General features: G+C 39.2%; 2 protein-coding genes across 2 annotated transcripts; both read right to left on the bottom strand.

The window, feature by feature from the left end:
• Positions 1-740: 740 nt before the first annotated feature.
• LOC105421076 (polygalacturonase-like) lies at positions 741-7,259 on the bottom strand. The gene is made up of 5 exons (XM_088864190.1): positions 6,986-7,259; positions 3,575-3,703; positions 1,831-1,995; positions 1,162-1,185; positions 741-1,040 (listed from the first exon to the last, which is right to left on the bottom strand). Exons 1-5 carry the CDS (start codon positions 7,166-7,168, stop codon positions 816-818), a joined length of 726 nt encoding a protein of 241 aa, XP_088720316.1. The 5' UTR covers positions 7,169-7,259; the 3' UTR covers positions 741-815.
• A 358-nt stretch (positions 7,260-7,617) lies between these two features.
• Positions 7,618-13,718, bottom strand: LOC18439494 (linoleate 13S-lipoxygenase 3-1, chloroplastic). The gene is made up of 9 exons (XM_088864189.1): positions 13,284-13,718; positions 12,314-12,594; positions 11,730-11,967; positions 10,999-11,328; positions 10,801-10,886; positions 10,308-10,415; positions 9,906-10,192; positions 9,125-9,391; positions 7,618-8,582 (listed from the first exon to the last, which is right to left on the bottom strand). Exons 1-9 carry the CDS (start codon positions 13,651-13,653, stop codon positions 7,826-7,828), a joined length of 2,724 nt encoding a protein of 907 aa, XP_088720315.1. The 5' UTR covers positions 13,654-13,718; the 3' UTR covers positions 7,618-7,825.
• Between the last annotated feature and the right edge of the window lie 610 nt (positions 13,719-14,328).

Below are 14,328 nucleotides of genomic sequence, written 5' to 3' on the forward strand. Positions count from 1 at the left end.
TGACAATGGATGGTGGAGATTAACCGTAGTTTATAATGATGTGGACTGAATATGGTGGTGGTTAATCTCCTCTGTTGTTCACAACAAATGGTGGATTTCCTTGTGGTATACCATGTAAGTGCAGTAGGCTTAGTGAAAAAAAATACGCCACGCTTCAATGGTGTAGACATTTACCAAAAAGTATACAATTAGACTATTTTACATTTAGTACGAAAATGTCCCAAGCACCCATAACTTTTAGACGGGGAATTTGGGCAGCTGGGGTTGTACCATTGTCCTTGAAGTCAGATAATTTTTCATGGACTTGGTGGTGCAAAGAAATGAAACACTCATCCTTCCGATCTGATAACCAATGGATTGGGATGTTTGTGACCTTGTGTCCAAAAGACGAGAGTTTCATTGCACACAATCCCATATGTTTGTAGGGGGTGTGCTAGCCTTCTCGATGTAGAATGAAGCCTCTAATCCGGACCATAACCTTTTGGTAGGGATGCTTTTTGTCATTTTCATGTGGCAATGACAAATAAATCATAGAGAGTTAAAATATGTTGGAAGAGATTAAAAATTGCATGCTTATAATTGTTTTCCCTTGTCATTGCCCCTCGCAAACAAAGAAAAGCACCCTACTGAATGTGATGAATAAATAAGTTAGTTAGATATGGCTATAGTTCTATGTTTTGCTCATATATATATATATATATATATATATATATGTATATGTATATATATATATGTATGTATGTGTGTGCGCGTGTGGGTGTGCACGCCTTTTGCATATATAATATATGAATGATGTATCACTGTTGGGGTGAGTGTTACAAGTCACTGAAACCTGCTGCAATCGTAGAGTTTAAGATGTGAGCATTTTGTGTCCTCTCAAGGTGAATTCCATCTGTGTTTGGGCTTGTTTGTGGAGATGTAATTTGAATTTTGATTGCATAAACATGGTTGCACGTTTGAAAATGTAAATGGAAGCGGGGGCTGTCCATGATCTTCAGGTCTCTCACTTGCACGTACTCACTGTGTTGGAAGGCTATGGCCTGTAGAGAGTGAGAGAGTTTTTCGATGTAAAGCAAATGCAGAGAGAAAGAGAGAGAGAGAGAGAGCTTTTTGAAAATTAATGTCAAGCATTTGGTAGTTAAACATAGAATAAAAACTTACATTAGGGGCATTGCCGCAAATTCTCTGCAACATGAGATAAAAATCTTAGTTGTATTTGATTTTGAATCATGAATTTACTCGTGCATACACACAATAGACTTATATGATAAGACTATTATCTTTGGTACAAAAAGTCATAATCACTTTTAATCATTGGATGTTATAATCAAATAGCTAAAGGTATCGTAATCACTCTTAGCCATTAGATGTTATAATCAAATAGCTAAAGGTGCATCATTGAGGGGATTGTATACAATGAGACCATTTACCTTTGATAGAAGAACGTCATAATTATTTATAACCATGTGATATGAAATCTGGTAGTTTAGGTGTGTTACGATGGTCAAAAACATTTATTTTGTAGTTTGAGCTTAATAAATAGAATAAATGTAGCCATTCAATTTTACATCTAATGGTCAAAATTAAATGTGATCATCTTGTATCAAAAGTAAATGGTCTCAATATTTTTCCATCATGTACAAAAAGTTTGAGAAATATTTTTTGAACTTTAGTTGGAGAATTGTCACTCCAGTTATATGATTTTACATGTGATGGATTGAAGTGTTTGTGACCTTTTGCATATTCAATGTGAGTTCCAGTGTATAGCACGACTTTTACCATGAGAGGAGAGAGCACTTTACTCTTTGCATGTGAGCAGAGAAAGAGTACCTTACTGTTCACATATGAACATGACTTGTTCCACCACTGTTTTCCCTGAGCCTTCAGTGTACCTTTCCCCCTAAGTTTGAAATGGTTGAGATTAGTAAACTTTAGCCAGTACCTGTCTGAGCCCCAATCCTCAAGATTACTGGGTGCAACCAGAGTACCATCCACCTGAAAACACTAACCAACATTTAATCACCATCTTTCTAGCGGCGTGCTAGGCTCATCAAAGCTTTACCCACCACTTTTCTCACAAAATGTGAAGGGGTGGCAACGGCTAGGGTCTGGGTCCGGGTTTGGGTCTGGATCCAACTAGGTCCAAAGTCCCCGGACACGGACTTGGATTTGAATTAATTATGGGGGATCCAGACCCAACTTGAAATTCAATTTTTTCAAAAGGAAAAAAAAATGTATTTCTACTTCAAAAAACAAAGAGAGAGACTACCTGGATCGGACCCAGATTTGGACTTGAAGGGACTACCTAGTTGGGGATCGGGTCTAGACTATTGGACCCTGATCCAACTTGTCAAGTCCAATCCTTGGACCCATACCTAAACCCAAGGTCGGGTATACCCGTCGGGTCCTAGGTCCATGGGTCCCAATTGCCACCCCTAAAAATTTGTATTAGGACATCTATTAAGATTCGTTAAATCTTAAAATTTGCCATGGGTTATGCTTGAAGTGCAAAAGAGAATTTTTCAACTTTGTGCATAGAAACTATAGGCTCATCCACTTAATTTTACATATGATAACTAGGGGTAATTATGATATTTTACTATAGGCAAATGATCTCGTAGCATACAACCTCTTTAATTAACACTCGCGTGCAGATGTCAATGAGAGGAGAGAGAGATAAATGAAACTTTTTTTATATTCAGGCTTATTAGAACATGAAATGTAAACCATTGAGGCAGGAAAAAGCTTAACAAGGTTGCAACCTTAAAATGTAGAATTGAAGATGCATATTAAAAATTCATCGGAAAAAGTTGTTTTAATGTTGAAATACCCTCTAATTGATCATCTTGACTTCGAGATGTATGAATATGAAAAAAAATAAATAAATAAATTTGAGTCCCATAAATAGTGCATCTTACAACACACTATCTAAACCATCCATTGTCAAGATTTTTATATGTTTATTGATCTATTTGATTTTAACCATTTTTGGATTTTAAAATTTTATTATTAGAGATAAAAATATTTTTTTAGATAATCTTAAAAATTATTTACACAAATTAAAATAAAATTTGGAGGTGTACCTTAATTGGATTGTTTAAGGTTGTACCTTATAAAAATCGCGCCCTTCATTATTAAGGTCGAATTAAATGATGGAATTGGACATACTTATCCCAGCATGTGCTGGGCCAATCTTGGCCTGATCCGAGCTCAGGTCCTTGTAGAGATGACCCGAGCTTGGCCCTATTATGTCCTTGGCGAAAGCCCGGTCAAACTATCGAAGCCAAATTTTGTGGCTCAAGCCCTAATTTTTCAATGCTCTTGTATCATATTCCAATTATTGAACCTGTATTCTTATGATCTGACTTTTATTTCGGGTTGACAGTCCAAAACAAACAGTTGTATTGTACTGTAATTTGCCCTATTTTATTAAAATACTCGTGCTTATTAAGGATAAAACTAAAAAAAATTAATTAATTAATTTGACCGAATTTGTGATTTTTTTCATAAGGTTTCACTATTTTAATAATATTTTCCTACAAGTTATTGTGGTGTAAGTATTGTGGTATGTTACCAGCAGAGTGATGTTGATTTGACATGGTCCCTTGAAAGTGGAGGGTTTTACCACCAAAGTTTTCGTGCGTGGTACTTGCAAGATTGCTGATTCAATGGAGCAGGCTGCCTCCCATGCATCTAAAAAGGCCTGGCATAAATACAGATGTTGAGTGTGAGACAGAGACAGAGAGCAGAGAGAGAGAGAGGCTTATGGCTATATCGGTTAGTAGAGTTATAGATATTTGTGTTTTATAGATACCGAAGTTATCCAGAGTCAGAGAGAACTTATGTTTTATAGATATTTGTGTTCTATAGATGTGGGTTAGTAAGGTCTAAGAAAGGGTGATAGCTTTAAACTTTCCCTTAACCCATTTTATGTCTGAGTGTTGTCTCAGTTAAGTAGCCGATGAAAAATTTTGTCAAAACTTACTATGATGAGATATGGGTTAGTCGCTTATGGCTTAGGGGGATATGGGTTAGAGAGATCTATTGGTATGGGACCTAGCTGGAAGGAAATCAGTAATCATACCTTCCTATAATGTGGATGGGGAGAGGGAGAGAGCGAGAAAAAAAAAATCTAAGGTAACTAGCTATGATAACATGACATCTAGAGTTTCGTTCCTAAAAAGATCCAAAGTTAAGATTGAGAGAGAGAGGTTTCATTCGTTGGTTAGTCGGGATTTTGATTGATATGGGGTTTAGTTAAGGGCAAAATCATTGTACTTACTCTTTGTGTATGTGTACGTATGAAAGAGATGACTCATTCATTTGTTAGCTAGAGGAACATCAGCATACATACCTTGCTCTAATGTGGAGAGACAGAGAGAGATCGATCTATAGGTAGGGTACCTAACTAAAGGGAAATCAGCACACATACCTTTCTATAATGTGGAGAGAGAGAGACAGGGGAGACTAAGACAAGGTAACCAAGTACAACAACATGATATCTAGAGTTTCATTCCTTCAAAGATCCGAAATCAAGATTTAGAGAGAGACAGAGGTCTCATTTATTGGTTACTCGGGATTTTGATTGATATGGGGTTTAGTTAAGGGCAAAGTTATTATACTTACTCTTTGTGTGTGTGTATGAGAGAGAGGTCTCATTCATTTGTTAGATAGAGGGACATCAACATACATACCTTGCTATAATATATATATATATATATATAGAGAGAGAGAGGGGTATGGGACCTAGCTAGGGGGAAATCAGCATACATACCTTGCTATAATGTGTGGGGAGAGAGAGAGCCAGGGGGAGACTAAGACAAGGTAACCAGGTACAACAACATGACATCTAGAGTTTCATTCCTACAAAGATCCAAAGTTAAGATTGAGAGAGAGGCCTCGTTCGTTGGTTAGTAGGGAATTTGATTGATATAGGGTTTAGCTAGGGGCAAAGTAGTTACGAGAATGGAGTTGGGGTTGTGATTGTGGTTGTAGCATCACTTGTGCTCCAGCTAAGGTCTAGATTTCCATTCTAACCTAACGTATTAAAAAACTACTAAGGATTTCAAAAAATGAGTAGGGATTCATCATTCCCACTGAATTATCCAAAAAAAATTCATTGTAGTTGCTCTATCTGTGTGTGTATGTATGAAAGAGAGGTCTCATTTATTTGTTAGCTAGAGGGAAATCAGCATACATTCCTTTCTATAATGTGGAGAGAGAGAGATCTATAGATATGGGACCTAGCTTGAAGGAAATCAGCATACATACCTTTCTATAATGTGGAGAGAGAGAAAGATAGGGGGAGAGAGAGCCTCTAGGACAAGGTAATAGGTGCGACAACATGACTTTTAGAGGTTCATTCCTACAAAGATCCGAAATCAGGATTGAGAGAGAGAGAGAGAGGTATCATTCGTTGATTACTCGGGAAATGGATTGATATTGGGTTTAGATAGGGGCTAGGTCATTATATTTACTGTGCATAAGAGGTCTCATTTATTTGTTAGCTAGAGGGAAATCAATATACATACCTTCCTATAATGTGGAGAGAGAGAGATCTATAGGTATAGGACCGAGCTAGAAGGAAATTGGCATATATGCCTTTCTATAATGTGGGGAGAGAGAGAGAGTCTCTAAGGCAAGCTAATCCAGTGCGACAACATGACATCTAGAGTTTCATTCTTACAAATATCTGAAATCGATTGAGAGAGAGGTTTCATTCATTAATTACTCGGGATTTTGATTGATCTGGGTTTAGCTAGGGGCAAAGGCATTGTACTTCCTCTTTGTGAGTGTGCGCGCATGAGAGAGAGAGGTCTAATTCATTTGTTAGCTAGATTTTTATCAAAATGCAGTTCAGCTGGGGGAAATAGCATATTGAAATGGAAGAGAGAGTGAGATAGAGATTGGTTTAATAGGTGGGGAAGAGATGGTTATGTTTGAATCATAGTGGAAGAGAGAGAGATTGGTTTAATAGGTGGGGGAACTATCTGCTGGTGTGAATCTGGTGAATCTGGACATACTGAGTCAAGTGCAAAGCGGCTTCCCCCTACTATGAACATTTGTCCAGTTGTATAATTCAAGAGTTAGGCAGAAGGCTTTTCTTTCTCTTCTTTACAAAGAAAAGGGGGAAGATTGCTAGAATTCATGGGGCTGTTTTCTAATCTTTAGGCTCTGGTTTCTGCCTAATCTTAAAACTATTGACTTCTCATTCCAAGTTTGAAAGCATGGCTTTCCAAAAGTAGGCTAAAACCAATGAGGGTTGCAATAATTAAAGAAAGCAAATGAGGGAGAGAGACGCAAATAATTATAAGAAGCAAAAGGAGGGACCGCCAGGGGGGAGACCAAAATCAAGGAGAGTTTCAAATCATTATAAAAAACAAATGGGTAGGGAGAGGACCGAAACCAGTAATTATCAGGGAAATTTATCAAAAGTATCCAGTACCGATGAAGTATTTAATATTGGGATTATATATAATGAGACTATTTACATTTGATACAAAGAGGTCACAATTATTTACAACCGTCCAATGTGAAATCTGATAGCATAGGTATATCATAAAGTTTAATGAAATTCTTTTGGAAGTTTAAGTTTGGTCAATGGAATAAAAGCAGCCATCTAATTTCACATCCAATAGTAAAAATTAATTGTGAATATTGTACCAAAGACAAAAATTTCACATCCAATAGTAAAAATTAATTGTGAATATTGTACCAAAGACAAAAAGTCTCATTGTATATATATATATATATGCAACTATTCAAAGTGAAGACCATGTGTTTTTTTATTGGTATTTTTAAATAGAATCAAAATATATGGTTCTTAAGTGTTTAAACATCCCTCTTATAGGTAATTTGGCAAATTTCCCTGATCTAATTTGCTTATCATGAGTAAGTTGACAAATTCCCTGATCTAATTTGCTTTTCATGAGTAAGTTGACAAATTTCCCTAATTTATTATAAAAAGCAAATGGAGAGAGAGGACCTTTGTATCATCTGTTATTCCATCACCAACTGCTCCATAGGATTTCACATTGATTACTGTTCTTCCCTTTGAATCCATATGACCTTCATTTCCTACGCCATATGCAACCGTTCCATTTCCCACTTTCAAATTGCAAAGTGTAACAAGAACCATCCAATACAACCCCACTAAACTTCTAGCCATCCTCTCTCTCTCTCTCTCTAAAAATAAGCAAGAGACCTCCCTTCTTCTAACCCCAACACCCCACCAGCCCACGGGTGGTTTTTAAGTCCTTTAGAAGTAAAGCCCAAATGAATGAACATGAGACTCAAATCTAAGGATACTAAGGAATGGGTTTATAAAGAAATTAGGACATTGGTGAAAGGGTTACTGGCATGTAATTAAAATAACAAATTTATTTAACAAGGCCCAAATAGGGTGACAAATTAAGGCAGCATTTGCAAAGAGAGTTAGAGAGAGATTAGAGGAAACAAGAAAAGAACATGAGTTTAGGGACAACTAATAACAAGAATGTGAAACTCTTTTGATTCAATTATAACCGACTTTCAATAAATAGATCCTACAATTAGATATACATTGTTTAACAAGAGAGAGAGGAAACAAGAAAAGAACATGAGTTTTGGGGCAACTAATAACAAGAATGTGAAACTCTTTTGATTCAATTATAACTGACTTTCAAGATCCTACAATTAGATATACATCTTTTAACAAGAGTGAATTGGTCTTTTGCCAAGCCACCAACACCTTGTGAATAAATAATCACTACAATTAGCCATATTTACCATAATGAATCACCCCTCTATCTATACATTATACAAGAGCAACTAACATACGATCCCCTCATATAGACACACTATTTGGCACACCCCGACCTGTGGCCCCAGGCCCTGAGCTCGGTATGAGAAGCTCGTAGGGCAAAACTCCAGCCCCGCACCGGTTTGGGAATCTCATGTCAGCATTCCTCTCTTGTATCACCCTCTCCACTCTCTGCACCTCTGCGGAGAATTTCCTATATGCGTCAAAAGCCCGAGGGTCACCGGACCAAAGACCCTGGAGCTGGCGCTGGCCCAAATACTCCTCGTCGGCTGAATGGGTTGACAAGGTATCTACCACAGCCATAAAATTAGTAGATTGAAGCAAGTTAGGCAAGGCCGACAAAAAATATTTTTGTGGGTCAGAGACAAAGCACAGGTACTCAGGGTCTTTAGGGTCTGGAACATGTCTACGCATTAAGGGGGGGCGGTTGGGTACGTAACCCCCATAGGGGTACTGGCCAAAATTTAGTGCTGCATGTTGGGCGGAGGCAAGCCAAATGAGGGTGGTGAGAAGAGAGACAAGTCGAGCAGGAGAGGTGAGGCTGGGCCACCATGGCTCTTCTGAGAGGTCTGCATGGCCTACATTCTTGGCCTCAGAGTACCACGATTGGAGCTCTGTGTCAAAGAGGACTGATGCAGGGTTGGGGTAGTAGAATGAGACATACTCTTTGACGTAGGATTCGATGGCGGACCATAGGAGAAGGCCGTCAGTCGCGTAGGGGTAGTCCTCGATGAGGAGCCGGAGGCCGTGGCGCTGGGAGGGGTCCTTCACTGCCATTCCCCTGTACAAGTGGGTAGCAGAGCTCTCCAGTTTAGATTCATCATAAATCAAAACTAGAACAAAAATTTTAATTTAAAAAAGGTCAAATTTTGGAATATGAGGGGTTCAGAATTGAAATACATTTTGTTGGTAGTTTTGTACATAAAGATATTGTGTTACTTGTTATAGTACAAGGAAAATTGAAGTCATTTTTTGTCCTTTTTTTTGTATAGTACCCACAGATGCATATTAGTTATTTTGTAGCCATGCTCTATGTGTACTTTGTATCAGTATAGATACAATAAACATTTATGGTTGAAGTCATTTTTGAGCTTTCTATCATGATACCCTACAGCTAATTTAGTCATTTTACTCAAAAATGAGTTTTAACAGTATGAAAAAGCTATTCTTTCAAAATTTTAATAATTTCAATCATTAGGAAAACTCATGTGCCTGAAATCTAGGAAGGATGATGGGTTTTGACAGAGAGAGACACTCTGATGTCCAGGGAGAATGATGGGTTTTGCGAGAGAGAAAGAGAGAGAGACAAAGAGAGAGATGAACCTTCTGATAAGATCAGTGGGCAAGCCTTCTTGGTCGATTCTCCAATGGTTTCGGTAGGCCTCTACACTCAACTCCATACAATATTGACCAGGAGTAAAGCATGACTCGATCACACCACCTGCATTGATTAGGGTCTGGCGAGCGAGCGCATTGATCTCAAGTGTATAGCGCATGTGTGGATGTAGGAGCTTGAATATGGGGTGCATCTCGCTCATTTTGCGGTGGGCGGCCAAAATGAATGGTTCTATGCACGCATGTGTTCGTAGCCTGCAAAAATCATCCCACAATTTTAGCATATTCCACGTAAAGCTTTTTACTCTCACCTTCCAATTACACATGAGAGAGAGAGATCAAAACTAGGAGGCAACAGGAATATCTCATAAACTAAAATCATTGGAATTAGCCAGTTTTGTTGGACAACATAGAAATCACCAGAGATCAAAACTAGGAGGCAACAGTTCATAAACTAAAATCATCGGGAATTAGCCAGTTTTGTTGGCCAACTTAGAAAACACCCACCAACTCCTGTGTGTGTGTGTGTGTGTGTGTGTGTGAGAGAGAGAGAGAGAGAGAGAGAGAGAGAGAGAGAGAGAGAGAGAGAGAGAGAGAGAGAGAGAGCTTGAAGTCACTAGACTACAGTAACCCATAAACTAGAATTGCTGAATCAGTCATTTTAGACAGGTAACCCATAAACTAGAATTGCTGAATCAGTGATTTTAGTTGGCTTTTTCTCAAACCTAGATAGAATAGGGGGCCAGAAAACAGGGCCAAAAACTCGTACCAGTGATTGACAAGTTGGTGAACTCCAGCATCATTTGAGCAGACATGAGCTTTGGCAAGCTGCCACAACCAGTAAGAGGTTGCATCATCAGGAGGAGTGAGAACTCGCTTCGGTTGAGTCGGAAGAGAGAGCTCAATGGCTATGGGTTTCAGTGTTCCAAGTGCAGAGAGAAAGAAAATAGTACGGGTAGCATATGCTTTCCTCCCATCTTGAGCATTTATCTTGTCCAAGAATGGCATGTAAATGTCATGATAATCCAGAATGAACAATTTGTTTTCATTGAGCGCCTGAAAAAGGATTAACAGAAATTCAAGTTAGCCCACCAACTGAATTTCGAGCTCTAGTTAGCACATGAGAGAGAGCGAGAGAGATAGAGAGAGAGAGAGAGACTCTTCCACATACCTGTTGCACAGTCATCCCATTAAGACTGCCAATAATATGTTCTTCAGTAATGGCAGATTCTGGTGGACCGTAGATGTTGGGATCCAATTTACTAACAAATGGAAACACCTACAAAAGAAAAAGCATGATTTTCTAAGGGAAAAAAAACGAGGACAATAATGTAAAGGGAGAGATGGGCATAAACAAAATGTAAGAGAATTGGGTTGAGAATTTGGTCACTCTAAGGAGTATATTTATGTATCAGTTTGAGTAAGCTAGTAGTGATGGCAATGGTCCTTGTGTGAGATAGAGAGAGGAGTTTCCTTTTTGCCAAGTAGAAAGAGAAGTAGTTTGATCATGCAAATATGGAGTATTTTTGTACTTGTATGGAGTAGGGCACTTTCTGACTTCTTTTACAAACCAGACATGGTTCGATAATTTTCAAGATAATTAGAGGAACTTCATTCACCATTTATGATAAGAAAAAAAGATTACATGGAGTTGGGATCATTACCTCAAGCTTCTCAATATTCACAGGGTTGATTCCCGCCAAAGCTTGGCGTGCAAACTCATCGTCTCGTAACCAAGCGAACTTATCCTCTGATAAATTCCACAAGTAAATGTTTGAACCCAAATTAGAAACATGAAAACAGCAAAATTCTCTCTCTCTCTCCCTGACATAAAGTGGGAGACTTGATGGAGAAATGCTCACTTGAGATAATGGTTGGGGTGTCATATTTTAGTAGGCCCTGGCTAGACTCCTTGATATCATTGACAACTTTGGGGAGGGGAAGCTTCTTTAAGATTTCATCTTGTAAATTGAATTTGAGAAGGCCTTCCCGGTAGAGCCGGTCAATCTCAGAGAAGCCCTTGAACTCAGAGTTGTCACTGGATATGCTGGCATATAGTGCGGGTATTAAGTTATGGAGAACAGCCTTAAGCCTTCCAGCTGAGAATGCGTCCTGTTTTGTTTCCTCGAAAGCTTCATCCCTTGGAACATAAATGGGAAGTGGCTTCTCCACCCGGGTTTCTGCTGAAATATCTGTCCAAAAGTTCCCATAACATGATGTTAGAGAGAGAGAGACTTTTTCACTACCAACTGTTAAAATCTAAGACATGTTAAAATCTACGTTAGATAGAGAGAGAGAGGGAGGTTTAAGTACCACGATGTGAGCCTCATTAACTAAGTGATGTGCGCTTACTTATTCTTTGGTGCTACAACTAAGAGCAGGACTCTCTCTCTCTCTCTCTCTCTCTCTCTCTCTCTCTCTCTCTCTCTCTCTCTCTCTCTCTCTCTCTTTCTGCGTGTGTGTGTTATCAGCTACAATCAAGAGGCCGTGTAGAGGAATTGAATCTAGCTATGTCAAAAATCTCTCTTGTGAAGGACCCTACTTCTAATGGACTGAATATCCATTTCCAATTTTTCTCAAAATTTACACTGACCTGTTTCAGTTGGCGGTCGGCCTGTTCGGCACCTTCGTGGATATGGGGTTTCGGGACCACCAAGAATTGGTCTTGCAAATTCCCTTCCATTATCTGGATCCCCAAGATCATTATAAATATCATAGTCAAATATCCTATCAGATGATTTTCTTACACCATGACCATCTCCTCTCAAATCTTTCAACTCCTTCTCTCTAAGGTCTTTAAGGCCAGCAGGAGTATCAGTCGGCAAATATGGCTGTCACCATAAGAAAAGAACAAATCAATAGATTAGTGTCAATGGTTAGGAAACTTCAAAGTAGAGCATGATCAGTGAGGGAAGAAAAAGTTGGAAGTTTTTTAAAAAAATGGTGAAGAGAGGGTTATTTTATTAGTTAGTAAATAGCTGGTATTGCCATAACAGGGAATTTCTTCCTCACAATCCAATCTCTCTCTCTCTCCCTCTCTCTCTCTCTCTCTCTCTCTCTCTCTCTCTCTCTCCACACACACAAACAAAAGCCCATAGTACATAACAGAAACAACCAAGGAAAAACAAAATCTCAAGATCATCAGAACAAAATGGAGCATGGTTAATGGCAAAACACCTTATTGGTGAAGAAAACCCTCTTCTCTGGATAATCCTTATTGGACTGAACCCAAGAGTTGCAGGAAAACTGAATTGGGCCTTCAAGGAATCCCTCAAGAACGATGCTTTCCAAGAAGAACTCTGTCCTATGATTATTGGCCACCATTATGGCACCTGGTACACCAAAGTCTGAACCCACAATGAATTCAGCTGTGTATTCGACCTTCTCAGCCCGAACATTAAATTTCTTATACCAGTCTTCTAAGACTGCTTCTTCACTCCTCTTCCCTTTTTTTGTCCCTGTAAAATTATCATGAAAAAACCCAAAAAATCAGCTTAAGCAGGAGCATAAACAGATGAAGAAAAGAGCCATAAAACTGTCTTCCTCCATCTCACAGAGAGAAAGAGAGAGAGAGAGAGAGAGAGGTCCTTTGCCTGAATTGAGAAGCTAAGATAGAGTCTAGACCCAGATGAAGAATAAAGCCATGAGACTCTCTCCCTCCATGTCTCGAGTGTGTGTGTGTGTGTGTGTGTGTGTGTGTGTGTGTGTGAGAGAGAGAGAGAGAGAGAGAGAGAGAGAGAGAGGTCATTTGCCTGAATCAAAAAGCTAAGAGAGATTCAGAGGGCAAAACAGGGCAGAAAAGTTCAAAATCTTAAAATGAAATTGGGAATGAAAGGACAAGGAATAAAGAAAAGTCTAGCAAAGATTCAGGAGTTAAAGGTTTACAGTGGGAGTAAAAGACCAACAAAAAGGAAGACAAGGGGAAGGAAATGACACCCATCAATCAGCATATTCAGCTGCATAAAGTGAAGAACAAGTAAAACCCACAGAGAGATACTAACAGGAGAGAGAGAGAGAGAGAGAGAGAGAGAGAGAGAGAGAGAGAGAGAGAGAGAGAGAGAGATCCTGTGTCCAAATCAAGGAAACAACAAAAACCCAAAGCCCCAGAAAGACAGAACTCCCAAGTACAAGTCCTCAAAAAACTTACTGGGATCAATCTCATTGCTAACAAGCTCAAGAACAATCTTCTTCCCCAAATTATCAGAGAGAGCCTCCAAATGATTCTCAATTGTTTCTCTCAGATCCTCCTTCTTCTTCCTCCTGATAGTGACCAGGGCCCTAACCTTAAACATGACTGGTTTCTCAGTAAGAGCTCTCACAGCACGCTGAGTAATAACATCTTGACTTAGAACCGCCATTAAGGGCCTTGTTTTGATCTGTTTTCTCACATGGGTTCTCTCTCTAACCATTGGAAAACAAAAAGGTCGAACAAAACTCCCATTTTTTTCAAGTGTTGAAGTGTTTGCAGATAGAGAGAGAAACTTTTTGCTGCAAATGCCAGAGTTCAGAGCAGCCATGGCTTGTTGGGTGCTCAAGATTTGGAGAATTGGAAATGGGGTGGTCTAAGATTTTGGAAAGGAGGAAATGGGGTAGAGAGTGTTGTGGAGTTTGAGTATTAGGAGGTGGTTGGCATGGGTATTTATGAATTTTAGAGAGACAAAGTAGTACAGGTTTTCCACCGTCCATGGTCCACGTTTTCCTCATAGTGAAAAGAGGAAACTCACAGTCCACAACGGGCTGGGCTCTCAACAAAGCGTGGAGAAGTCAAAAGGAATGCAGTGGCGAAGAAGATTCAGAGAAAGCACTGTTCATTTTTCAGCGCGTATATTATCCTCCCGCGGAAGCATATTGTGCATATACTCCTGCGCTCAAGCCACCATTTTAAGAGGGCTTTCTTAATTTAAAATCGGGAAAATTACAAAAACCCTACTCAACTTCGTTTACACCCTGCCCCCAACCAATTGTTTTCCTTAGACACTTGGTCCCCAAATACAGTTCGGCACATGTTACTGGAAGATCGGAACCCATATCACATTAACTGCCGGATTGCAGCAATAATCTATCGGATTACATAGAACTTATACCGGTCCGAGGCGTCACAATGACCTACAAAAATGCCGGACCGAGGCATCATAGTGCCGGATCGACAAAATTGTCGGACCAACATCAACAACCTACCATATCTCATTTAT

The sequence above is a fragment of the Amborella trichopoda genome, chromosome 4, assembly GCF_054954075.1.
Source record: "Amborella trichopoda isolate Santa Cruz 75 chromosome 4, AtrichopodaSantaCruz75HAP2 v2.0, whole genome shotgun sequence".
In the NCBI taxonomy this organism is placed as follows: Eukaryota; Viridiplantae; Streptophyta; class Magnoliopsida; order Amborellales; family Amborellaceae; genus Amborella; species Amborella trichopoda.

Bases quoted from the DNA above. Each gene is read 5' to 3' on its own strand.
- LOC18439494 (XM_088864189.1), bottom strand. From the start codon at position 13,653: ATGGCTGCTCTGAACTCTGGCATTTGCAGCAAAAAGTTTCTCTCTCTA. The intron at 12,595-13,283 runs GTAAGTTTTTTG...ATAATTTTACAG, and splicing joins TAGCAATGAGATTGATCCCA to GGACAAAAAAAGGGAAGAGG. The intron at 8,583-9,124 runs GTTCATCTCTCT...CCACTTGTACAG, and splicing joins CCCACTGATCTTATCAGAAG to GGGAATGGCAGTGAAGGACC.
- LOC105421076 (XM_088864190.1), bottom strand. From the start codon at position 7,168: ATGGCTAGAAGTTTAGTGGGGTTGTATTGGATGGTTCTTGTTACACTT. The intron at 1,996-3,574 runs GTAACATACCAC...TAGTGTTTTCAG, and splicing joins AAATCAACATCACTCTGCTG to GTGGATGGTACTCTGGTTGC. The intron at 1,041-1,161 runs GTAAGTTTTTAT...CACTCTCTACAG, and splicing joins TTTGCGGCAATGCCCCTAAT to GCCATAGCCTTCCAACACAG.